The 27346-nt window shown below is 39.9% G+C and overlaps 1 protein-coding gene and 1 long non-coding RNA gene across 2 annotated transcripts; one reads left to right on the top strand and one right to left on the bottom strand.

Moving 5' to 3' along the window:
* Nucleotides 1–250: 250 nt before the first annotated feature.
* On the bottom strand, nt 251–3678 carry LOC145166433 (mitogen-activated protein kinase 9-like). The gene is made up of 12 exons (XM_079085409.1): nt 3508–3678; nt 3207–3308; nt 2487–2901; nt 2283–2410; nt 2142–2201; nt 1907–2056; nt 1680–1833; nt 1426–1565; nt 1277–1350; nt 1093–1194; nt 726–972; nt 251–566 (listed from the first exon to the last, which is right to left on the bottom strand). The coding sequence occupies exons 3-12, from the start codon at nt 2890–2892 to the stop codon at nt 498–500; spliced, it is 1530 nt and encodes a 509-aa protein (XP_078941535.1). The 5' UTR covers nt 2893–2901; nt 3207–3308; nt 3508–3678; the 3' UTR covers nt 251–497.
* A 15517-nt stretch (nt 3679–19195) lies between these two features.
* Nucleotides 19196–19725, top strand: LOC145162827 (uncharacterized). Its single transcript, XR_013739358.1, has 3 exons — nt 19196–19234; nt 19460–19510; nt 19633–19725. It is a non-coding gene; the product is annotated as an uncharacterized LOC145162827 (long non-coding RNA).
* Nucleotides 19726–27346: the final 7621 nt, after the last annotated feature.

Here is a 27346-nt window from a genome sequence, read left to right as displayed (position 1 = left end):
AGAGCAGGTTTAAATATTCATATCTATGTGACGATGAAAATTAGTATTGAGTTTATAAAGTGATAAATATTACAAAAGAAAATTATTTTTTATACATAAGAAAAAAAACACAAAAGCAATTAATAAATTAAGAAAACAAAAGAGAGAAAAGGAAAAAGAAAATAACAAACATGCCGATTATTTCTCTATTTATATTTGGTAATTAGAAAATATTGTTTTTCTTATATTTTTAATGATTAAAGAAAGGGTATAAAAGGGAAACTACTTTTATATAAGTGGAAGAATAAAATACGGAAAGTGGATATATCACTCCCCCTATTTAATCGTAAGTGAACATTAGCACAGGGTAGCATATAATGTGTTCATAATCACAAATAATCAAGTCAGTGATCAACATATAACACACATTTAGGTAACATTACCTTACAATATTAAATACTACACATTTTAATTCATGTCAAATTCAGTCAAATCCCAAAGCCACCTCAACACCCAATTCAAGAACTTAATGCTGCCAGCTTCTGTGACAGAACACCGCTTACCTCATCTCCTTGTTCAAACGTCTCCTGCCAAAAAAAATAACATTTCAAATAAATAAAAAATACATTTCAAAATGAAAAAAAGCACATTTCTGTCACAAAAAAAATGTTATAGTTATTTTGGAAGTGATGTAATGTAAATTTTTAAAGTATAAATGATCCTAAAAGGGTAATCAGAAGACTTACCTTGCAACTTTTGTTGGTGGGTCCTACATATTTGGGTGTAGTATTACAAATGCTATTACTTCTTGACAAGCTTCTTGCATTTTTATTGCTGTTTGGAATATTTTTAGGTGAATCTTTTTTAACATTTTTTGACCTTTCTGATGATCTTGGTGGGCTTCTTAGACTTGTTGCAATTGAAGCATTTGTACGCCTTTCAAACTCATTCATTTCATCAACAGCTTCTTCTATTGGCACACAGATCCGTTCTCTTTGATAAAAACACCACATTATTAAACTATATAAACCATTTTTTTTTATTTCCAACTTTCATTTTTTCGTCCTTTTTATGTTCAAGAGGGAGGGGCAAATTTGGAATTTGGAAACTTACCTTGGCAATGATGTGTACTGCCTTCGAAGCGGAGAGTTTCTTCCTTCCTTGCCCTCCTGCTCCTCAAGATCCGCAAACTGCTGCTTAAATCGATCGATTCCACTGAAAATAGGATACAAAGGGTATTTTAGTCATTTCACAATTCGTGACAATTGACATTTCTATGAGTCTTTAAAGTTATGACCTTGGATACATGAAGCTTATGTGTTCTTCGCCATGTAGGTACTCTTGCAGCATCTGGGGGTGATACTCTAGGATCTGTATACTTGAAAAAGACGAAAATACCCTTAAGCAATTTTCCCTATAAAGATTGTAGAATATGAGCATACATACCTCTCTATAAATCAGCTCTCTAACATCATTCTTTGTTAATCTCCTTCTTTCAAAATCAAACTCAAGTTTTGAAATCGGTTGTTTTGATGGTTCAGTTTCCAAATTAGCTAAACCATAAAAATACGGATCTGCTAAAGCCTGCAAATTAAAAAAAAAAAAATTAAAATATCAGTAACCAAATATAATATTTTGAGTGGATTTACAACAAATATTATATAAAACAAAATGGTATAAAGTTTTACTAAAGCTTATCTCTTCAGCAGATATCCGGTCAACTGGGTCAAAGGCAAGCAATCTTTCAAGTAAACGAAGTGCTAATGGATCAGCATTTGGGAATTTATGTGAAAATGGAACTTTTGTCTTGTTTGGAAGGCCATTTAAATATCTTCTAGCCTTTTCATTTCTTATCTGTAATAAATGGTAACATATTTAAAAAAAGGTAACAATCTTTTTTTTTTTTTTTAAAGAAAAAAAAACAAACCCTAGCAATTATTTCAGCAGAAGGAGAACCAAGCAAATCAGTAACAAGATCTAATTGGTGCACAACGTTTCTCCCAGGAAACAATGGCTTCCCTGTTAGCATCTCAGCAAATATACACCCTATGCTCCATATATCAATCGCAGGGGTATACTGGTAAATTCAAATTTTTAGTAATTCAATTCATAACTTTTAGATATTTAAAATATATGGAAAAACTGTGTGTGTGTGTGCTTACTTTTGAGAAAAAGGAGCCACAAAGTTCAGGAGCACGATACCATCTAGTGGCCACGTAGTCCTGGAGAGAATTATATATAAAATAAAAATTTATCTTTTTTTTTTATTAAAAAAAAAAAGTTTTGTAAATTGAGAAACATACAGTCCAAAAAATTGCTGACGGGGTATCATCAAACGATGCACGTGCTAAACCAAAATCACAGATCTTTAATTTGCAGTCTGCATTTGCGAGGATGTTTTTGGGTTTCAGATCACGATGAAACACATGAGCTGAAAAAAAAAAAGATATAATCAAGAAAATAAAATAATAATTAGAAGAAGAAGAGGAGGAGGAAGGGGAAGAAACCTGTATGTATATATTTCAAAGCTCGAAGGAGTTGATACAAGAAGAATTGATGATGTTCAGGGGTGAGGTCATCATTAACCTTGATGACTTCATCGAGATCAGATTCCATTAACTCAAAAACCACATAAATGTCTTTGAATTCTCTTCTACACGGAGGAAGCATGATGTGTTTTATTTCAACAATGTCGGGATGTCGAAGAAGACGAAGGAGTTTGATTTCTCTAAGGATACGCGTGGCATCGGAAACATGTTCAAAAACATCGTTGATCTTTTTTATAGCGACTTTTTCACCAGTGTGTGTATCAACTGCAGCTGCAACAACACCGTAGCTTCCTTTCCCAACAACTTCTTGAATCTCATACAGACTTGCTTCACCATACTCGGTGAAAAATTCCTTGCCAAGCATGATTTGATTCTGAGTTTTTATCAAAGAAAACAATTATAAGTTTTATTTAAAGGATTGGAACGGAATGGAATTTCAAATCATTCTAAATCCCTTGAATCAAAGGTGGAAATGGTAAAATAATACATGGTTTTATAAATGAATGGATCTGGAGATATTATGGATATATGCTAAAAGTCAGGATCTCTGAGTTAACCTAATGAAGATCTATGAAAATCTGAGTTAACCTAAGGAAGATCTATGAAAATCCAAGAAATCCGGAAAAGAAAAGGGGAAAAATAAGAAAAACGAAGAAGAAAACAGAGTTAAAGATGAACCTTGAAGCTGAGCTTAGCAAGCAATTCTTCTCCGAAGGTGGAAAAACCTTCTTTAAGGGTTTAGTCTCGAACCTATCAACACGCGTCTTCTGAGAATTGCAGCTACAAAGACAAAGAACAGAAGAAGAAGAAGCAATGAAACCCACAAATATATATATGCCTTCATTAATGATGATGGACAAGGGAAAATGGCAGATTTGAAATTGTCCACTCAATCCATGTCCAATAATTATTTACAAAAAGTCAAATGTAAAGACTAGAGACAGAGAGAAAACAACCAATATCTAATCGCAAATCCTACCGTCCATTCCGAATCCAACGGCATATATTCAATTTCGCGTTGTGGATCATCGCCTTTATACGCAATATATTCTAAAATATTGCGATTCTGATAAAGTTTCATCGATTTACAAGTAAAAAATGGATCTGATGCAAGCATCATCTTAAATTGTGCGCCCCATCTTATCCCTACGGACACGCATACGCATCGCAGTCCATAGACATAGATATATACAGAAGAGAATTGATTTTTATCTCTATTCTCAAATTATGTCGGTGTGGATAAGGATTTGGACTAAATCCAAACCTGAGATATAGAACAGATCATCAATGGCAGTAGCTTAATCCCTGTCATTAACATTATTCTAATTACTACTAATCATCGAAAAGTACGGATGCGTTGACTACGGACGGGTTCTTGTTTAATAATACCTAAAGGGCGTTGATGTTGGGATAGTTGACGAACGCCGACCATTGAAATCGCCATTGGCCATTTCCGCAGCCGCCGGATCTCGCCGTTCGCCACCACTCTGTTGTTTATAATTATACATACTCGCGTGTTTGGAAGTTTGACATCGACTGAGATTCCGTCAAGATGGAGGTAGACCGATAGAGTGGATTCACCAAAAATGAATTATGAATGTTGATGTTCGTGACAATTTAAAACAATTTTGAAGGTTAATAGATGTTATAATTAATAGGATATTTAACAGTTGTTTTTTTGAAACTTAGATGTATATGTTTTGTTTGAAACTGTATAATTATCAAGTTAAATTAATTTGGAAAAATGTTTTAAAGATACGAATAATATTATTTATGGTTAGATAAACGATGAGCTTTTCACAAGAAAAAGTAACCTTAAGTAAAAACTATTATATTCCACCAATATATTTTCTTAATGGATATGTTCATCAAAATTTTCAATTTAGGATTAAACACACGTTAAGTATAATAAATAACAAACAAAAAAAAGTAACTCAAAATATAGAGGAATTGAGCAAATGACCAATTGATGCTTTTTCCTTTGAATGAATATGATGAATATATTAAATATAAAAATGATTATAATAAAAAAAATTGTTCATTCTATCACTCGAATTGACCAGGCCACACAACATGTGCAAAGTAAAGTAGCTAAAAAAACCTAGAGGTTTTAGTTTCCACTATTCCACCTTTCATTCCTCCTTTTGAACCGGCCGAAAGTTTTATTAACCACCGTCTATGGAGCAAGAAGACAGGACAAAAAAAAACAAACAGATTACAAAAGTTTAACAAACATTTAAAAGAAAGCTAATCCAATACTAACCCCCTTACAATCTCCTTTCTTTCCGGTGTGCTTCACCTAATTAAAGACTAAAGTAATAACATTATCATTTAGGTTGGGACAAGAGACAACTTGACTTCGAATTATTGAATACCATATCGTTTCTCGCTTTCCATGTACACCAAAGAAGACCATACAGAATGGCCAAGAGGATTTTTTTTTCTTAGGGCAGTTACCCCTTGCACCGAAATTAAGAAGACCCCCCACCGATTGAAACTATTGTGGCATGATGTTGCACCAATTCATAATCCAGTCCACGGTGTCACACGCAAGAGGGCATTTGACCAACACGTGATCAGTTTCCTCCAGCTCGACATTGCAGAAACGACATTTTGGATTATGGACTAAAATACCCCTCCTCGAAAGAGCACAAACAGACGAAATTCTATCCATTGAGGCACGCCAGACGAAGGCATTAACTTTTATCGGAACTAGATTCAACCATGTTGTAGGGTTTACAACATGTTTAGCCACCTTTAAATCAATTAGATTCCACAGATCACGCACAGAAAGGACCAATCAGCGGAGAGTTTTGAAGTTCACGAATCCTGAGAATTTTTTACAAAAAACGAACTCAAGAGATTATCAAGCTGAATCAACTCGTTGATTTCCATGATTTCGTTGGGCGAATTTTTCCATCTCCATTTGATTCCATTGGGGAAAATTCTTTCATTGATAAAACAATGTTTCATTTTGTCAAGCTCAAAATAGAAAGGGAAACGAGAAGCCAAGGAACCATTGTGTAACACCCGTGACTTGAGGTAATATAAATTATTAATTCCTTTATATTGAATTGTTGGACTATGAGATTAATGGTGGATTTTGAGTTGGACCTTAAGTGAGTGGGCCGATAGTTAGTGGGCTACCTGAAGACGTACGATGGGCGTAAGCTTGGCGTACGCGGGGCGTAGTGCATCATTAGATGTGGGGGGTTCATGCGCGTACGTGCAGCGTACACGGGCAGACTCCAAACCCTAATTTTTAGGGTTTAAGCCATATAAATACAACATTAACTCCCAAACCCTAGCCTCCTTACCAGCCTCTCAACCTCAGAAACCCTAGAACGCCTACCACTCTTCATCTTTGTGTGATTTTGACCTTATGAAGGTTATTGTTGTGATTTGAAGCTTGGAAGGAGAAATAAGAAGTTGAAGAAGAAGAACTTGAGTAGCTTTGAGCTCAAGGATCTGAGATAACATCACCATTTAGCACTCATTTGAGGTAAAAAGCTCTCAACTTGCATCATGAATGCTTAGATCTATGTTAATGGTGGTTTGGACTTCTTTAGGTCCCAAGAATGGATTTTTATGGTTCAAATTCGTATCTAGGCTTAGGGTTGCCACCCTTAGTGCTATATGAGTCCCAATATCAGAAAAGTTTTAATCTTAAAGGTCCTTTTGTGGTCATGCATGAGTTCTAGCCATTTCCATGGAAGTTAGTTGTCATATTTCAAGTTTGCGTCCATTTGGTAGGTTGCAAGCCACCAAGTAATCGACTTTATGGATAAAGACACTCTAGTGGACTCAGATCTGTGTTTGAAGCTTAAGTTCTTAAGGGATTAATCCCTTTTGGAGTTTATGGCTTAACAGGGTAGTACGTTGGGCGTACAAGCCCGTACGCGCAACATACAAGCCATGCAGCCTGTACGCTTAGCGTACAGAGGAGTACGTCCCGCGTACTCACTGGATTCAGATTCTTCATCGTTTGGGCCTCGGTTTGGGCTAATCTTTGGACTTCTTAGCTATTGGGCCTTAGTGGGCCATCAGGAGTCAGTTATTGGGCTTAAGGGAAGGTCTATTTGAGGAGTTGGGCCCAATTTAGAAAATTGGGCCATTAATGGGCCATTAGTGGGCTTGGAAAGGTGATATGGAATTGAGCCTAGTTTATGGTCCAATTTAGATCAGAGGGTAAAATGGTCATTTTACCCTAAGAATGATTATTGGTTTTGACTAAGTGTTATTGTGATAATGATAGTCGGGGAGTCGTTGGAGCAGCCGTTAGAGATTCCTCACCGTGAGATTCTGCATTCAGCTTAGCGAGGTGAGTTTCCTCCTATAGGAACGGGTCGAAGGCACCAATGCCGGCCCGTTTACGTATGTTAGTATACTCTGGACTAAGGTCCGATGTCGGTCAGTGCCCGATGTAGGTTTATATGTTTCCGGACTTCGGTCGGATGCCGGGGAAAGCCCGGGGAATGTTTGTATGCTTGATGTCTTTGTGATTCTTGCATGTGCTTGTTTTGTATGTTTCCGGACTTTGGTCTGATGCCGGGGAAAACCCGAGGAATGTTTGTATGTTTCCGGATTTCGGTCCGATATCGGGCAGGGCCCGAGGAATGTTTATATGTTTATGTTATGTGATTATTTATGTATATTTGCTGATATGTTTATATGTATACCGAGCTTTGCTCGATGTCGGGCGGGGCCCGATGTCAGACATTGTCCGATGCCGGGCGGGGCCCGATGTAGCGGGCAAGGCCCATGGTATGTTATTATGTGATTATATGATTATGTATGGTATGTGGTAGTTTGGGGAGACTCACTAAGCTTCATGCTTACAGTTTTCAGTTTTGGTTTCAGGTACTTCCGGTATCAAGGGGAAGAGCTCAGGATGACTGCAGTGCACACACCATTATGTTTAGCCTGGGATGTTTTACTCTGATATATTGACATGTGTTTGATATGATACTCTGACTTGGTACTACGAATTATGTATTGTGATGGAATGATTTCGATAACTATGGTTTATTTAATAAATAAAAATGAAATTGTTGGACAGTACTTTTGGGATGTTTCAAGTTGGTATCAGAGCCTTGGTTTGAGGGATTAAGGCGCACTCTCGGGCGTGTCTGAACTCAAACTGAGGACTTGGTATGAAAATTTTCAAAAGGAAAAGAAAACCATTTTTATAAAAAGGATTTTGAAAAGCGAAAAGGGTGTGGTGCATGCAATCAGCCGAGCTTAAGTAAGTTCTCCCAAATTACCCACACAAGTTTGTTATGTTATGATATTCTTGTGAGAACTGCATGCTAGATTAGGGCTAAGGATCTAGGAAGGATGCCTTGTATGCCTGTTATATGTGTATGAGCTTATGAACTGCATGCTAGTACTGATTAGTCAGTAATATGATGGCCTGATTAGGATATGCTTGGTTTTGTTTACTCAATGCTCGAATGTTGCTTGCTTTGTGCTTTTAGGAGTTCTAGTTATCTTTAACTAACTAGCAAACGAATATGTTAAGTTACATATTACAAGGACTAAATAATTTCAGAAGGTTAGGTTTAGCTCTATTTCGCAGCTCTTGTTTGAGTCTAACCGTTGTAGGGTAGGACCTCTCATTCGAAGAATTATCTGGTCTTAGTGATATGTAATGGTATTCGCGAGCTAGTTAGGGAGAGATAGTTGGGACTTCTTATGCAGCTGATGGCGGATAGTGGGACGGAGATTACCCTAGGGAAAGCCTAGGATGAGATTAGCTTTAAGAGCAGTAGTAGTAGAAGGGACTTGGTGTAGTCAAGGCAACTCTTGAGGAAAGTACGGATAGATGTGGAAGGTAGTATGGGCCCGTACTACTGAAAGCAGGGGACTCGTACTCGAATCAAGGAGAGCTGAGATGAATCTAGGGAACTTGTAGTGTATGTGATCCCTCGAGTTATGATGATTATTCTGATGTTTGTTATGGTGTATTTTCAGTATGGTGACGCTACGCACTAGACCAGTTGGCATTTTCTGGTGCCGGTGAGGGATCAGGCTCGGGCTCTGGAGCCGGGCAGCTCGATGAGCAGATAAGAGAGTTTATTTCATCTGAGGTCATGCTCATTATATTGGACCAGACTCTTGTGATCTTCGGTACGGTCAAGGAGGGCATCTTGGAGATTCTTGACGAGAGGTTGAGTGCATTCCGCACCGAGATGGCGGTCATGCTAGGGGCATATACGATGACATTTAGATGCCGGGCAGTGCCCGATGTAGGTTTATATGTTTCTGGACTTCGGTCTAATGTCGGGGAAAGCCCGAGGAATGTTTGTATGCTTGATGTCTGTGTGATTCTTGCATGTGCTTCTTTTGTATGTTTCCGGACTTCGGTCCGATGCCAGAGAAAGCCCGAGGAATGTTTGTATGTTTCCGGATTTTGGTCCGATGTCGGGCGGGGCCTGAGGAATGTTTATATGTTTATGTTATGTGATTATTTATGTGTATTTGCTAATATGTTTATATGTATACCGAGCTTTGCTCGATGCTGGGCGGGGCCCGATGTCAGACTTCGGTCCGATGCCGGGCGGGGCCCGATGTAGCGGGCAAGGCCCATGATATGTTATTATGTAATTATGTATGGTATGTGGTAGTTTGGGGAGACTCACTAAGCTTCGTGCTTATAATTTTCAGTTTTGGTTTCAAGTACTTCCGGTATCAAGGGGAAGAGCTCGGGATGACTGCAGTGCACACACCATTATGTTTATCCTGGGATGTTTTACTCTGATATATTGACATGTGTTTGATATGATACTCTGACTTGGTACTACGACTTATGTTTTGTGATGGAATGATTTTGATAACTATGGTTTATTTAATAAATAAAAATGGAATTTTTGGACTGTATTTTTGGGATGTTTCACATTGCTGGTCCAGTCATCCAACCAGAAAAGTGTGTTGGACCCGTAACTGACATTCTCAAAAACAAAGGAGGACATATCGACCCCAATTTCGTGCAGCACTGAGATGATATGAACAATACCGAACCATGTTCCTTTAAGAGTTTTTTTTTGCTGAAAACCGAATTGGTTTCCTAGAACTATTGTGGAAACCAGAAATAGCCCTCCTTCAAAGTGCCAATGGTTCCGTTTTGAATCGCTATAGCCAATAAAAGAGAAGATCCCAATTGAGCGAGATCAACGAGCTAAACCCAAGACCACCTCTCTCCTTTGCCCCAAGAACAACATCCCAACCAACCCATCAATTTTTTTTCTTTCCATCATCTCCTCCACAAAGAAAGTTTCTCCGCAACCTTTCCAGATGTTCAACAACAGATTTTGGGGCTTTAAATAATGAAAAGTGGAATAGGGGAAGGCTGCCAAACGAAAAGGTTTTCACTTTCCTTAAGGAAAGTTTGGCTTGGACTTTCTCAATTATAGGATTCCAGTTATGATTGAGCGCCATATTTTCTCCCACCTGTAAAACTAAATATTTAAAAGGGAGTGAAGCCGCATCACAACCAAGCACCCGAACACAAATAGCAATATCAATGTTGGAGACACCGATACCATACACTTTTGACTTACTGAAATTGACTTTTAAACCAGAGGCGGTATGAAAACATTTAAAATTCTATCAGGATTTGAAAATTTCGAGTTCCTCCTATCACCCACGAAAAGCACATCATCGACATAGAACAAATGAGAAATAGATGGACCATTATTTGGGATCTTGACACCATGAAACAAGGAGTGTTCACAAGCGGATTTCATGACAACGTTTAACCCTTCCATAGCAATAATGAAAAGGAAAGGTGAAAGCGGATCAACTTGGCAGAGTCCTCTAGTAATGGGGAATTCCTTTGTAGGCGAGCCATTGGTGATAACGGAAGCTCTAGAAGACGAGAGGCACCCATTGATCCAACGAATCCAGGTGTCCCCAAAACCCATTTGTTTCATGACCGAAAACAAATATTTCCAATTTATACTGTCAACAGCCTTGTCGAAATCCACCTTGAATAGGAACATCTTGTTTTTGGCTTTCTTAGCCCAGGTACACATCTCATTTATGATCATTGGCCAATCATAAATGCATCGAACACCAATAAAAGCCGTTTGGACTTCATCTATCACCGTTCCAATAACCCTCCTTAGTCTATAAGAAAGGGTCTTGGCTATAATTGAAACATCCCAAAAATACGGTCCAAAAATTTAGTTTTAAATCATTAATAAAACCATAATTATCATTCAACATATAAAAATTATAAATCGTGTATCTCAAGAATATCATAACATCTGTCAAATATACCAGAGTATAAACGTCCCAGGCTGAACAAATGGTGTGTGCATTGCAATCATCCCGAGCTCTTCCGTTTGCTACCGAAAGTAGCTGAAACAAAAACTGAAAACTGTAAGCACGAAGCTTAGTGAGTCTCCCCAAACTACTACATATCATACACATATAACATGCAACTAGGAGATACGGGCCCCGCCCACTCTCATGGAGATTCGGGCCCCGCCCACACTCCGCTGTCTAGGAGATTCGGGCCCCGCCCACACCCCGCTGTCTAGGAGATTCGGGCCCTGCTCACACTCCGCTGTCTAGGAGATTCGGTCCCCGCCCACACTCCACTGTCTAGGAGATTCGGGCCCCGCCCACACTCCGCTGTCTAGAAGATTCGGGCCCCGCCCACACTCCGCTACTAACATGCATACAAGTATCACACAGACAACAAGTATATCTAAATTCTATCAAGCAGTCACATATCTATACTCAAATAATACTACGAGATTCGTGCCCCGCCCACACTCGGCTACTATGAGATTCGGGCCCCGCCCACACTCAGCTACTAACATATCATACTATGGGCCGACCTTGGTGCCGTAGACCCATTCCTACTGAAGGAAACTCACCTTGCACTGCTGAAGTCCCGCGAATAAATCACAGGCTGCTGGCTGACAGATCCCTAAGCTGTCAACATCAAAACAAAACCCAATTAACCCTTTGGGCTTCCTATGCATAACTCTAAAATCCCCACTTGGGGTAAAAGGACCATTTTACCCCTAACCTAGCTTGGTCCAAGATTAAGGCCCAAACTCATACTCTGAAGGCCCAAAAGTCAAATAATCAACCAAGGCCCAAATATGGCCGAATTTTCCAAATTGGGCCCAAACCCCTCACATGGTCTCACCTTAAGGCCCAACCATATATTCTGGTCCAAACACTTGGCAATCCAATGGTCCAATATCTCATAATCATCAAGGCCCGGTTATGGCCCATCCATGGCCCAATTTTCCAAATTGGGCCCAAGCCTTTCCAATGGGCCTTATCCCAAAGCCCAATTCAATACTCTAGTCCTTATACTTGTTCTTGGATGACCCATCAATCGTCCAAACATCTACGCCCAACAGAAAAGGCCCAACTCAAAACCCAACACAATTAGGGTTTTTACATGAAATGACGATTAGGGTTAAGTGTTTCTTACTTAACTCATTAAGGACTTAATCCATTAAGTCCATCACTCTACTAGATAAGTCATACGGTGTGATCCCGTATAATTCATACTTCAATTCCAATGGCCCATAACGCGGGTCCCGATAGGTCCAAACCAACAAACCCAAAATTAGGGTTTTCTAAACCCTAATTAGGGGTTCTAGCCCAATCACGAGCAAGCCCAGTCCAAGATTAAGTGTTTAGGTCCATTAAGGTTCCACTAGGTCGGGCACCACCCACTGCCACCTTGGGCAGTGGTGGTCGGCGGCGGCTCACGGCGGCAGCCACCACCTCGCGGTGGTGGTGGGGGTTTTCCATGGTTTTTCTCCGGCCCAAAAACACCCAATCACATTTTCAACAAGGAGGAACACACTTACACCCACCCATGTGGCGACAGGTGGCAGCCACCACCTCACGGTGGTGGTGGCGGGCCTTCCTTGGTTTTCCGGCTAGATATTACGCAAACAACCCCAAGAACACAATAACAACGTATATTTACTCAAACACATAACGTCCGACCACCTCCCAAGCGGCTAACGTCGCCAGAATACAATAAAATGGCAACCAATCAGGCGGCGGAAGCAACAGTCGGCTTACCTGACATCAAACCATCAAAATGAATGAAGGACGGGAGAAAAGATAAGTTGCAGGTGGAGTTACCATGCGGTTCCGGCGACTCCCGACCCTCACACGACGACGACACAGCCTCCTTCGGTCGTCTGCGATTTTCCGGCGGTTCTCGACGTCACTAGCAGCAGCGGGAGTTGTTGAGGCGGCACTGATCGGCGAGACAACCGCTTAGCGGTCCTGTCTGATCGGAACAACGACGAAGGAGGGGGGGGGGGTGTCGGCTGATCATCACGCATGGCGACTGGAAAAATGGTCTCTTAGGTTTAGGGTTTGGAGATGCGACGTGGGGGAGGGCACCGGGTTAAGTCCCGTATCCATTTCAACTTCCTTCATTTTTTCGAGTTCAGCCCCTCCTCCACCAAAACTTGTCAAATTAAATCCAAAACTTACACTTTAGCCCCTGTCTCCATAAAATCTTTTCAACTTTAATCCAATATTTACCCTTCAGCCCCTCTCTTCAAGATTTTATTTCAGTTTAAATCCAGAATTTACCAAACAACCCTCAACCTCCAAAATTCTTTACAAACTAATCCGAAAATTACATTTTAACCCCTAAACTCTCAATTATGACTTTTTAATCCCCAAAACCAACGCCTTGCTAAATTATCCCGCATTTAGGCTACTATTCATTTAAATTTTATCTGTTTATTTATTTAATAAATGGGATGTTACAACTCTCCCCCACTTAAATTAGATTTCGTCCTTGAAATCATTCCTTACCATCCCTTATACGCCAGACAACTTGAACGACATGACCATAAAATCCTGAGCATAACCCCAGCCTTCCCAAGTTAATCAAAACTAACCCTCACAGGGTTCTAAAACCCGAAGATGAACGATCTCTTTGTGACAAAATCACACTTACCCAATCTGAAATCTGAAGTCTCGAGATGGACTGACTCCCTGAAAGACGCCCATACCGAATCATTATTGTTGAACCCAGTCCACTTATCTCTCAACTGACTACTCAACTTCTGATAACTCGAGGTTCCCGCTAGGAAACAGAATCACAGACTCAATTATCCCTGCAGATCACTTATACTTGGCCAACGATCAAATAATCCCGTTGTGAGTGTCTTAGCATAACCCAAGCAATATGTTACTCCAACCATACATGAAATCCTAAAATACCATTACTTCTTGAGACACTGAAACTGTCTGAAGCACTGAACTGCCTGGAATAGTATGTTGCGCCCAGGCTGCCTTCTAAAATCCACCGAGACTTCCATGGTTTCAATTCGTTCACCAGTCATCTGCAATACCGGGTTCCGGCCCGATTGCGGAGCCAAAGGACTCCAACGTAGTCGCCCCACACGATTTCCGAACGAAATCCTTGTCTGCCAATAGTTGCCATTAGTTATCTTGCCACTATGGCTCTAACGACCTCCTGATCCAACCGATCGGGTCCATGCATCGAATCCCGACGTTACAAAATCTAAGGCTAAAAGTGCTTGCTACATGACCAATGGTAGCCTAATATCACAAACGACCTTAAGCAGTCCATTGCTTCCTTGATCTCATAACTGTAGTGGCGTTCCTACGGTCTTATCATTTGGCTCAAAACGGTCTAATTCATCTAGGGAAATCCGTAAACCAATTCGTGCATTTGCCACGCCCTCACTGCTGCACCCGAAATGGTGGGTACTATTGTTCCTTCTGTGATCTAACAACAGTCACATGCTATCTACCAACCTAGTGAATGCTACATCTACACCCGCAGTCTCACAACACTCTAGCACTATCTGCCAACCTTATGAATGCTATGGCTACACCCGCGGACTTACAACACTCTAGCACTATCTGGCTGCTAGTGAATGCTACAGCTACACCCGCAGACTTACAACACTCTAACACTATCTGGCTGCTAGTGAATGATACAGCTAAACCCGCAGACTTACAACACTTTCTTACACTATCTGGCTGCTAGTGAATGCTACGGCTACACCCGCAAACTTACAACACTCTAACACTATCTGGCTGCTAGTGAATGCTATGGCTACACCCGCAGACTTACAACACTCTAACACTATCTGGCTGCTAGTGAATGCTACGGCTACCCCGCAGCCTTACAACACTTTCCATACTATCTCAATTGCTGATTACTAATCTAAACACATCCAACGTCGAGCATACACACGACCTACCATCCCAAACTGAACTCATGTCCTGACTGGAATCCCCAATCTGATTCCCTAAGGCTTGCTATCAAACATTCTGAGAACGCGATCTCATTATTGGCAAGTTTTTTGAAATTCCAACTCACACTATCCTCGATCCATATAACCGCTTGGACTGTCTTCCTTTCTGACAAGGATGCGAAACTTATCCCAATTTCAAAAATGCTACTGCTTCTGAATCCCTGGACGATTCTCCCCCACTTAGATTCGACTTAGGTGCTGTTTGTTTTTTCGAAGCGAAAATTCATGAAGTTTGCGGACCACCTCTGCAATCCTCTGTAGCAGAAGAGGTGGAACAAACGGTTGCAGCCTATAATAAGAAGCATGTTTGTTTTTTAACATCTGCAGACTGCTGCAGTAAACTGAAATTTAAATAAACTAATTTTATAAACTGAAAATAGTTCTCAACACCGAAATTTAATAATTCTAGTCTTAAAACATTGAAATAATAATAAAAGGAACATGTAAAAAAACTTAAAAAATGTAAAAGAAGCTAATAGTTTTATTCTAGAAAAAAAAACTAATTTTAAAAAACATTAAAAAAGAAAATAATAAAAAAAATTAAGAAAGTATTGCAAACGATGTCTACAAAGTTCGTAAAAAATTACACATGTTAAAAAAGATGCAACTGAAATTGAAAATATTATTAATAGAAACGGTAAAAAAAAATAAAAAAAATCAAGTTAAAAAAAATCGTGGAAACTATAAAAATAAATTGTATCACATCCGTAAATAAAAATTTAAGAAAATCAAAGTTTAAAAAAAATAAGTTATACAAAAATTCTTAAAAAAACACTTTGAAAAAATGAAAGCTGAAGAGGTTAGAAGAGGCAAGTCAAGTGCTGCGCCACGCAGCACACGCGCAGAGGTTTTGTAGTCTGAAGCCTTCCAAAAAACAAACTGCTGCGAGAGGGAAAGTGTTGCGCGTGTGCTGTGCCGCGCATCAATAAGTGGTTTGAAGAGGTTTTTATAAAAAAACAAACAACACTAAGTCTTCACAATACATGAAAATTGGAAAATTCCCCATCCTTCTCACTTTCTAAGGATCGATCCAATGACAACCAGCTCTTACCAACTAGTGCTCCATTACTAGTCAATCAATAATGGTTACTAAGACAACCGAATCCTGTCGATGTTGGATAACCATCCTGCGGAACCTTGACTGCAGACCTTCCACATAACACCCCTGATCTGATCTCGACCATAAACTAAGATGACACTGTACACTCCTAATCTCACAATTAGGGAAATGACCTTTCGCTACCCACTAATAATTCTCAGTATGCAATTGGCATATGACATCTCTTGGAAATATAATTCGAACACAGACAAAGATAAACCCAGAGTTACACTTACTCAAACCCTTGGAACGAAAGACTCCATCGTGCAGTTTCCCGCATGTGTTGCACTGAATCTGGCCCCGCTGGCCTCTCAAAAGCTGATCCGAAATCTTGGGTCTCCTCCCAAGACCCGTCACTATAAGCAACTGATCTGGTTCCCTCTTCCCAATGTGCTCCAAGTCAATATCCCGTTCTCGGGCTCTAGAAGTCATATCATTCAGGCTCTCACACCCCGAGATACTCACGATCTCCCTGCTATCATTCTGCAGTATATTATGATACCTTACCTTCTTCATTTCCTCATCTGCTGCATACTGCGGTACCAACTAAGCTCTCTCCCAAGACTTGGCAGTGATTTCTGCCACAGTCTCAGTAGTCTGGCGGAGATCTAACTACTCTCACGTCAACTGTTGCGCCTCAATCCACTACTAGAAAACAGCCTTTAATGACGCGCAAACAATGACACGCGCTGATAGAGGACACACATTTGTGCGTGCCCTAAAAAATAATGTCGGTTTTGCAAAATTTGAAGGATAGAGGACACGCATTTGTGCATGCCCTAAAATTAGTGTCAGAAAAGAAAAAAAAGGAAATGCGGAGGTCGCCTTTCATAAAATGTGTGTCATCTAAGTGTGTCGCTTTATAATTTTTTAATGAAACACGCGTTTTAAGGCGGAATTTCACCCGCCTATTGGATCCCAAAAATTAAAACCCCCCGCCTCTTCCAATTAGCAAGAAAAAGCCCTAGGGCCTTCGTCTTCATAGCAACATCGCACCACCACCCAACCTCCGATCTTGCACCGCCAAGTGTCTCCGACCATCTTCTCCAACCATTCTTTCCTGTCGCACTACACCGATAACAAAACCCCCCATCATGATATGCTACTGTTTGTATTTATGTCAATCGATATCAAATCATTCATGTCACAGGTGCTCATGCTTCACGTTCGTATGATAAAACCCTAACCGTAAAAACCATGATTCTCAAGGTCGAGAGAAACGACGCCATCAAGAATGTAAAATACATGATCCAGGTTCCTCTTTCTCCTCTATTCTTACCTCTAATTTTGATTTTGAAACTTCTCATCTTCTCCTCTATAAAACCCTAACCGAAAAAATCATACACGTTTCAGTTGTGATTTCCTCCTCCATACTCGATCCCTACTTCTACTCTCTACGCATCTCAGGTAGGATCCGTTCTTTCTCCCTTTTTCTCCTTCTTTATCTTTGTTTTCTCAGGTACGACATCATTCTACCCTACTTTTCTGCTTCTGCATCCCATTCTGATACTTTTTCAGAGTCGCACACAGCACCACAATCACAGCCATCACCTGAAGATTTGGTTCTTTTTTATAAAGATCCTCAGGGTTCAATTCAAGGTCATTTTACTGGTATTGATATTATTGGATGGTTTGAGGCTGGATACTTTGGGATTGATTTGCAAGTGCGTCTTGAAAATGCACCAAATGACTCACCTTTTGCTTTACTTGGTGATGTCATGCCTCACCTTCGTGCAAAAGCCAGACCTCCACCTGGATTTACTACTGCAGAAAGTGAAATCAATGATGAATCCAGTATTCCTAATCCTAATGCTATGATGAAAAATGATCCAAGGTTTCAACATGGGTCAACCATAGAAGCTGAGAATAGGTTCATTGAGTCTCTCATGTCTGGTAGTGGTGGCTCACTGGAGAATTTTGGGCTTTCTGAAGGTATGCAGGGGTATTTTGGGAACCCTGCTTCGACTCCAGCTATGGAAATTGCAAAATCGATGCAACTTGAAAGGCAAAAATCTATGTCTAGTCCTTACTCTCTTTGGTCTGGCCCCCCTAAATGTGACATTCTTCAAGATCCTTCAGTTTTACCTCAAAATTCTCCAAATCCAGAGTTCATGTCTATTCTTCAAGGCTTATCTGAAAGGTCAAACTCTGCTGCAAACAGTGGGGTGAGTAGCTGGTCTAACTTTCCTGTTCAAACCGGGCTGGACCCACTTCAGGGTAAACATTTCCCTCTTCAGACACCATTCGGGGCCCACCAAACGCTGGAAGGACAGAATCTACCCTCACTGGGTCCACTAACACCTGAAAAGCTTCTATCTGTTATTTCTTATTTTTGCATATCTTAACAACAGGTTTGTTTGATTTATATTCCATTATAATATACATATAGTAGGCTATGATGGAGTATTCTATAATGTATATGTGGGTTACTTACATATCAACCACTTTGACATGGTTTATTATTAAATAGCAAGTCACACAAAGTTGAAGTATATGAGAATTGAACCTGGGTCAACTACATTTTGAGTATTTTATTACCAAGTGATTACCACTTGGCTAGGAGGTTAAATTGTTTACCAAAGAAAATATTGTCAAAGTTTAGCGGGTTAATGGAATAGTTAGTATCAAAATTTTCATTGTCACCACTTTAACATGTTATTGTTATAACAGGTCACAGTACATCAAAATGGTTAAATTTTTGTAAACCATAGTGATTGTATATTATTTTATGACAGTATCTATAGTAAAAAAAATATGTTTCAACCATTTGAGCACAACTATTTAGGCACAAAGTAAAATAACTGAAATTACCACCAGATTTATACATAAGCTATTGTGGGAACAGGAACAAGGAAAAGTTAAATAACCAAAACATTATCTAATCAGAGAATTAACAATTGAGAACACTTGACTTGATAAACAAGGTAATTAACTAATAACCCTTAAATTACCATCAGGTTTTGGCTAAAATGGATCCCGGTTCTAATCTTTATGCAGATTTCCGAAAAAGCCCCTTGACCAATGTAGTCAAAGTGTTTGACTTTCCATGCATATGTAAAGTGAAGAGATATAGCCTACAGAAAGTATCATCATCCCATGCCCATGGTAGACCTGATTGCAGAAGCCCTTTGCAGCATTCTGATTCCGATGTAAATTTCTTTTTTCTTTTTACTTGTGGAATGATTGATTCCGAATGTTGATAATTTGTTTACTGATTAGTTTTGTGTTTTGTTTGACAGGAATGATTTACTGAAATAAGGTTTGAAAGATGGATTCTTGAACTTGTTTGCTGGTTGGTGCATCGTATTGTTAAGGTTAATCTTTTTTCATCCCATGTATTTGCTCAGTATGTTTAGTACTGATTTTGGTTTCACATTATCAAGACTATTGCTTTTGTGTTTTTTTTGGATTTGGATGTTTATAGGTGTGTTAATGTTGTTTTTTTTAAAAAATGGATAAGTATTGGTCTAAGAAATTTGGGAACTGAATGTGTTTTTTGGTGTGGAATATGTGGTTGATGTTGATGTTGCTGTGGGGAGAATGAGATGAGATTGTGTAGCAGCAGCTGTTGATTTCACTTTGTGAGAGTGGTAAGAAAAACAAAATGCTTTCTATTGCTCAAGTGAAGTAGGAAATCTGATTTTATAGATATAGATATTAATATATTATGAAATAATTGCTGACATGAGATGTTTATTATGGGTAAAAAAAGGAGTTTTAGTTGGTTGCTGAGAATGAGATGATCATGATCATGATACATTAGTTGATGATGATGATGATGATGTTGCTGCTGATAGCTATCAAAATGTTATCATCCTTTGGTAGCTGTGTAGCAGAGCCTAATAATCAATCTCATTATTCTTCAAGGTTAGATGTCCACGATTTGATATGCTATCCTTGTTGTAATAGTTTTCGTCCCTGTGGTTTTGGCCCATTTATAGTTTTTGTCCCTTTCTCTCTCTATAGCTAGTGTGGTATCATGACCTAATTGAGAATACTTTTCTGATGCAGAACTGATAACTGATACTACCAGTGTCATAGCAAAGGTGAAAGAGTTAGTTAAAGGCCACAATAGTTTTATTTCGAAATTTAGATTCCATTTCACACTTGAACTTGAGAAGCAACCCTATTAAATTATAATGGATGCTGGAGTATTGCCAGTAGTACCCAAAAACATGGACTTGATGAGATACAAAAACCCAGATAGGTCACCATTGCGAATGATCTGAGATTCATTTTTTTCAGGGTTGGAGGGTGTTGTGAGCCTGGATGAAAGATTTCTGAACTACAAGAATGATTTGTTCACTCATAAGAGTAGAGAACTGGATCGAGAACTTATTTGAGGCTGCTGCCCGGACATTTTAAGTTACCTTCAGCACTAAGGACACTCAAATATCTAATCCATAGATACAAGTATGTATTACCATTCAAGCTTCACTTTTTCATGTCCTTTCACATTTTCGTATGTCAACATATCAGTTATTGTGCTATTCTGCATTTTATTCAACAAGATTCATGTATACAACATTGATGAATTGATTTTATGTGCTCTACCTTACCATGATACACATGTTTTTGTCCGGATTGTGCAACTTATTGACACAGGGTAAGAAAAGGGTATATCCCGTTCTTCTTTTTCTATTTTCTTTTTGGAAATCTACTACAATTCGAGTGTCCACACAACTTATTCAAAGATGGCTCTGCAGGTACTTTTTTTTAATCTTTCTAAAAATTCATGTTTTATATTTTTATTCAAATTTTGACACTTTTTCTAAAAGAATATCATGTCTTACATGAATTTTTATTTTCAGATATTTTGCATTGAATGCAAAATTAGCTATGTCGGGGAGCATGACTCATGATGTGTTGCATGATTTGCTGGGCATAAAGATGGATATGACAACTTATTCGGTAAAAAAACTATTATAAATTTTGTTTTTTGTATTGATTCCAATGTGTTTTCTGAAGTTTGTAGGCTGATTTTTTTTAATCTTTAATAATCAATCTCTTGGTTTAATGTGTTTTTTTAATGGCAGTCGTTGATTGAAGGCAACCAAATTAAGGAAATATATGATATGGATGATTTTTTTTGACATGATATCTGAAACAAGAAGGTTCCCTTTATAGCAATGTAGTATTATGTTATATAGTTAGGGAAAACCTCTTAATAACAATGTATAATCAGATCCCTTTAATATCAATGTATTACAATTTTTTGACATGATGTTATTGGATGAAATTGATTGTTTTAGTATATATTTCTTTTTCTATATTTTTGTATTATGCGTAAAAGAGTATCGTAAAGGCACGTTGCATATGCATATTGTAAATGGTTGCTGAAGTTTATGACACGCAAATGCGTGTCATCTTCATTTATGACAGGGGCTATAATGATATGCAATGTGTGTCCTAAATGCGCGTCATAAGGTTACGACACACAAATATGTGTCGTCTTCCTTTATGACAGGGCCTTCCTTGATACACATTGCGTGTCGTAAATGAGCGTCGTAAATGCGTGTCGTAACTGCGAGTCATAAATGCGCATTGTCTATAGACGACGTGCAAAAGCGTGTCGTCTCTCGTTATGACAAGGCCTTCCTTGACACGCATTTGCGCGTCGTCTGAGCGTTTTACGACACGCATTGCGCGTCGTAAAAGGCTGTTTTTCTAGTAGTGATCGCTTGGGAAAACTCTGCCCGAAATCTGGTCGAAAAGTCATCCCATGACATAGCATCGACCGCATCATCACCCAACTCACTACCAACCTCTTCCTATCAATCACGCCCCTGTCCTTCAGGAAACAGGAAGTAAATCTGACCTTGTCCCTCTCGTGCAACGGTTCGTACGAAAAGTGTTAGCGACATATGCCAACCCTCTGCTGCTAGCAATGGGGTCCCTAGCCCCATGATAATCTAGAGCTTCACAAGCTCTGAATTCCCGAATCATCAACGTACGCGTCCCTATCATGGCTGCTATCTCAGTGAATAATGCACTCAGCCTCTCATCATAAATCTCTAAAATGCCCTCCTTGATCATACCGAAGATCACAAGAGTCTGGTAAGTGATACTGTGCGTACTCTCAGATGGAATGAACTCCCTCATCTGACCATCAAGTTGCCCGGCTCTAGAGTCCAAGCCTGATCCCTCACCGAAACCAGAGCTACCATCTGGCCTACCACGTAGCGTCACCATACTCGGAAATATACCATCACAATCATCAGAATACTCATCATAACTCGAGGGATCTCACACACTACAAGTTTCCTGGGTTCATCTCAGCCTTCCTTGATTCGAGTATGGATCCTCTGCTTTCAGTAGTACGGGCCCATACTACCTTCCACATTTATCCGTACTTTCCTCAAGAACTGCCTTGACTCCACCAAGTCCCTTCTACTACTACTGCTCTCTGCTACTCTCATCCTAGGCTTGCCCTAGGGTAATCACCAATCCACTCTCCGCCATCAGCTGCATAAGAAGTCCCTGCTATCTCCCCCTAACTAGCTCGCAAATACCATTACATATCACTAAGACTAGATAATTCTTCGAATGAGAGGTCCTACCCTACAACGGTTGGACCCAGACAAGAGCTGCGAAATAGAGCTAAACCTAACCTTCTGAAATTATTTAGTCCTCGTAATATGTAACTAACATATTCGTTTACTAGTTAGTTAAAGATAACTAGAATTCCTAAAAGCACAAAGCAAGCAGCATTCGAGCATTGAGTAAACATAATCAAGCATATACTAATCAGGTCATCATATCACTGACTAATCAGTACTAGCATGCAGTTCATAAAGCTCATACACATATAATAGGCACATAAGGCATCCTTCCTAGATCCTTAGTCCAAATCTAGCATGCAGTTCTCATAAAGCTGATACACATTTAACATGCACATAAGACATCCTTCCTAGATCCTTAGTCCTAATCTAGCATGCAATTCTCATAAAGCTGATACACATATCATAAGATAAACTTGTATGGGTAATTTGGGAGTACTTACTTGAGCTCGACTGATTGCATGTACCACACTCTTTTCTCTTTTCAAAGTTCTTTTTCTTTTTGCAAAATTCTTTTCTCTTTTCAAAATTCTTTTTATAAAAATGATTTTCTTTTGAGAATTTTCATACCAAGTCCTCAGTTTGAGTCCAGACACACCCGAGAGTGTGCCCGAATCCCTTAAATCAAGACTCTGATACCAACTTGAAACATCCCAAAAATACGGTCCAAAAATTTCGTTTTGAATCATTAATAAAACCATAATTATCATTCAACATATAAAATCATAAATCGTGTATCTCAAGAATATCATAACATCTGTCAAATATATCAGAGTATAAACATTCCAGGCTGAACAAATGGTGTGTGCACTGCAATCATCCCGAGCTCTTCCCTTTGCTACCGAAAGTACCTGAAACCAAAACTGAAAACTGTATACACGAAGCTTAGTGAGTCTCCCCAAACTACCACATACCATATACATATAACATGAAACTAGGAGATACGGGCCCCGCCCACTCTCATGGAGATTCGGGCCCCGCCTACACTCTGCTGTCTAGGAGATTCGGGCCCCGCCAACACCCTGCTATCTAGGAGATTCGGTCCCCGCCCACACTCCGTTGTCTAGGAGATTTGGGCCCCGCCCACACTCCACTGTCTAGGAGATTCAGGCCCCACCCACACTCCGTTGTCCATGTTGAGAGAAGAAATTTAGGAAACACTTGAACAAATGTTAGTACAAGTTGATAATTGAGGAATAAGTTAATCTCAAAGGATCATAAAATCTCAACAATAATAAGTTAGATGTTAGATTTGTTAGTTGTGGAAATGGAAAGTGCTGAAATGTAAAGGAAATGTAAATGAAAAGTTATATCAAGTAAACACCAAACTGATATGAAACACGGTTTGCAGTCAAACACGAGTTAGTAAGTGAGATAAGTTTAAGGTGAAGATCTTCGATGATGATCAGTAAGTAAGATGGAGATGTGAGATATGATAGGTGATAAGAGATAAGAAGTAAAGAAGAGAATTTAGATATGTGATTAGAAATTATAGAAGTGGTGGTAGAGGTATTTGATACAAAGTAAGAGCACTCTATTTATAGAGCCTCGAAGACTTACATTCAAGATAAACTATTAATAAACTACTGACTAAAAAGACCATACAATGTCTATTGGATAAACAGATGCTATCACGTCAGTAAAAGAGCTAAATCTTTATTGCGGTATTAGCAGAGTGATTGCGGTAGAAAGGGAGTGATTGCGGTAGAGACAAGATTTACGGTAGACATAACAGATTGCGGTAGACAGGAAGAATTGCGGATGACTAAGTTTAAGAAGGTCACTTTTTTCTTCAACAATTTCCCCCTAAGTGACCTCTTCAACTTATGTTCATTTACTTGTCAAGCTTCAAAAATTTGATGAGTAGCAACCAAAACTTTCTAACTTCACCTAGCCAGGTGATTCTCCTCAAAATCTCGAACTTCACTTCTTCAGTGGTGTGCTTGGATCTCTCAACCGAAGTCATAGTAACTTCAAGTTGTCTGCGGGTCAGACGATGCATTGCAGTGATCGGTATGAAGTACTCGATGTCACAGTTGACTCTTTTAAACATAACTCCAAGTTCATGGAAGTTGGTTGCTCCTAAGGACCTTTCTTGATATCCTTCGGTGAACACTGGAGCAGGTTCAAGAGCTGTGAGATTGAACCTTTGGGCAAGTAATGGATGAATATCTGCATCGATCTTAGAAAAATCACACACAGTTTCTTTGAGATATACACAATCTTTCTCATATGCAATCTTCATATTGGGATGCTTCTCAGACTTGAATTGAAAGACCCTTGCGATCAGGAACACTTCCTCAGGATTCATACATGGAAAGTTATCTTGAGTCCTGATGTAATCATCACCTCTTCTTGTCAGTATATATTGAAGGAAATCCGTCTTCATGAACTTTCTTATCTTGTAGCTTTTCACTGCGGATGGCCTATCATTAGACCATATACTATCAAACTTAGATCCATGCTTGGCATGAAATTGACTAAGTCGTTCGAATTCAAGAGGAAGCCTTTGGTCATCAGGGAGGCTGCGGTCAAATGGCTCAAATACAGTGAAGAACTTGGCATTGGGAGAGATTGGAACATCCTAGTATCCATCAGAAGGCGGTTCAGCATAAGTAAGAAATGGCCTGTAGTCATCATCAAGAAGTCTACGACATGGATTGATCCAAGAATGAATCAAGGTTTCATCAATTGTTGTGTCAAAGCCGTGATCTCTCCAGATTTGTTCAGCAAGTTTTGCAGCTCTCCAATCTTGTTTTCGTTGAAGAGTGGCATGAGAGTCAATGGAGTGAACTGATGACATTGATGATTCCAAGTTCTTGAGATGAGGGGGAGTTTCTTGATGTGGAGAAGACTGGTGTTGATTTTCTTGTTGTGGAGAATCTTGTTGCGGAGGAGGAGACTTAGGTGAATGCGGTGGAGAGTGAAACTGAGTTGTCTGTTTGGGAGATGCTTGCGGTGTTGGTTGCGGTGGTGGTTGCTGAGTCTCGATTCTTTGATGAGTTGATCCAAAGGATGGGATTGGAAATGGAATTGCTGCGATAGATTGATGGTGCTGAGGATGAGAGTGTTTACTTCCCCCTTTTGAAGAAGAAACCATTTATTGCTCCTCAAACCATTGTCGGAGGCCATCAATCTTGGAAAACGTCGTGTCAAACTGAGACTTGATCAGATCCAAGATTTGAATATTGGAAGGAACTTCTGTATTGAAAAGCAGATTGTAGATCTCTTTGGTTAACCGCAAAATTTCGTCAACACTTGAGTTTGCCGTGAGAGAATGTCTCAGGCCATTGATGGTTGTTTGAAGTACCGCAAGAGCCGAATCATACATATTGTGCGTTTCTTGGACAAGGTTCTGGGAATTAGCAGCTTGACGATCAAGAGTGGATTTGATTTCTTCTTTGATTGCTGTCACTTCTTGAATGAGGGTTTCAGCAGTGGAAATGAACTGCTTGTGATCCACAGTACGAGAGTTGTCAAGGGCTCGAATACCCATTTCAACCTTCAGTGATATTCTCTCCGCAGCCAGACGTTCTCTGGCTTCTAATCTTTCTACTCGTTCTGCTAGAGACTGCGGTCCAACAATGTCTGATTGCTGCGGTTCAGAAATGGTAATTGCGGCCATAATCTGGTCGACTTTTGATTGCTGGGAGAGAAATTCCTTTCGAGACACTGCCAGCTTCTTCTTTTTCTTCTTTTCCTTGGGCTTAGAATTAGAGTGTTGGGATCCACTTGATTCGTCGTCTTCATCAAAAATCATTACAAAATCGTCTGAATGAGCAGGTTGGTCAATCTCATCAACGTCCAGATCATCAAGTCCAAACATCGGACTTGAACTGGTCTCTATTCCAGTGCCATATGCGTTGGAGTCATGATTTTCAGTATTTCAGGGAGGCCGAGATGGACCAGCACCTTCTTGAAGATTCTGAGCTTGCTGCACCGTTTGTTCCCTTAGCTGTTGTTGCTTTGTTTATTGAGCCTTGCGTGCCTGGAACACCCTGCGGAAAGCTTCATATTTCTTGATTTCGGACTCAATGCTTGGTTGTAACCGAGTCCAGGAATTATCAGAACAATAACCGTCCAATCCTTGTGTTCGCACCGGGGTGTCCCCCGGGTTCGTGGATCCTGGCACAACTGTGCTCACCACGCCTAAACCACTTGAGTGTAATGGTGGCAGAGTAGGATTTCCTGAACTTCCTTGGTCTCCTTGACCTGTAGTCAAGTGTGGCCTCGGTTCGGTTCTGGCAAGGGCGAAAGAATTGCCATGCAGTTGGTTATGTGTTTGAAGTGTATGGGATACTGAAAGAAGGATGGATCGTAACTCCTCAGGCTCGAAGTAGTCAAGGTGACCTGCCCTGGAGACCTTAGGGTGATTTGAACCAATGGGATCCTCTTGGGATCCAACTGCGGTTGTGTCTCCATGTTCAAGTGAAACAAATACACTTGCTGCATGTGAGTAGCTGGAAAGGGTAGAAGCGAATAAGCCTGCGGGGGCTCTAAGGACTACCAGAGTCTTTTGAGAGACTGCGGTATGTGTCTGGTCACGCATTTGGCTATGGCTGGGGGTAAGCTTGAGCTTCTTGCATCTGAAGAGATTACCAGATTCATCACTAGTGTATTCATCAATATTAACTGGTTAGTTATGAGTTTCGGAGGAAGAAGGAGGAGTTTCGACTGATGATTCAACAACCCTGTGTTTGCGTTTCTTGGAAGGATTTTCACCCTTCCTGACTATGTTGCGGGGAGCTTTCTTGGAGAAAACTACTTGCTTGCGGCGCTTGGGTTTTGGTTGACTAGATGGATCTTCAGTATGAGGGACTGAGCTTGAAGTAGGAACTGCGGTACTAGAGGGACCTTGGGATTTGG

The sequence above is a fragment of the Lactuca virosa genome, chromosome 3, assembly GCF_052849685.1.
Source record: "Lactuca virosa cultivar CGN04683 chromosome 3, Lactuca_virosa_CGN04683_v6, whole genome shotgun sequence".
Taxonomy (NCBI): domain Eukaryota; kingdom Viridiplantae; phylum Streptophyta; class Magnoliopsida; order Asterales; family Asteraceae; genus Lactuca; species Lactuca virosa.
This window is presented reverse-complemented; position numbering and strand designations above follow the sequence as displayed.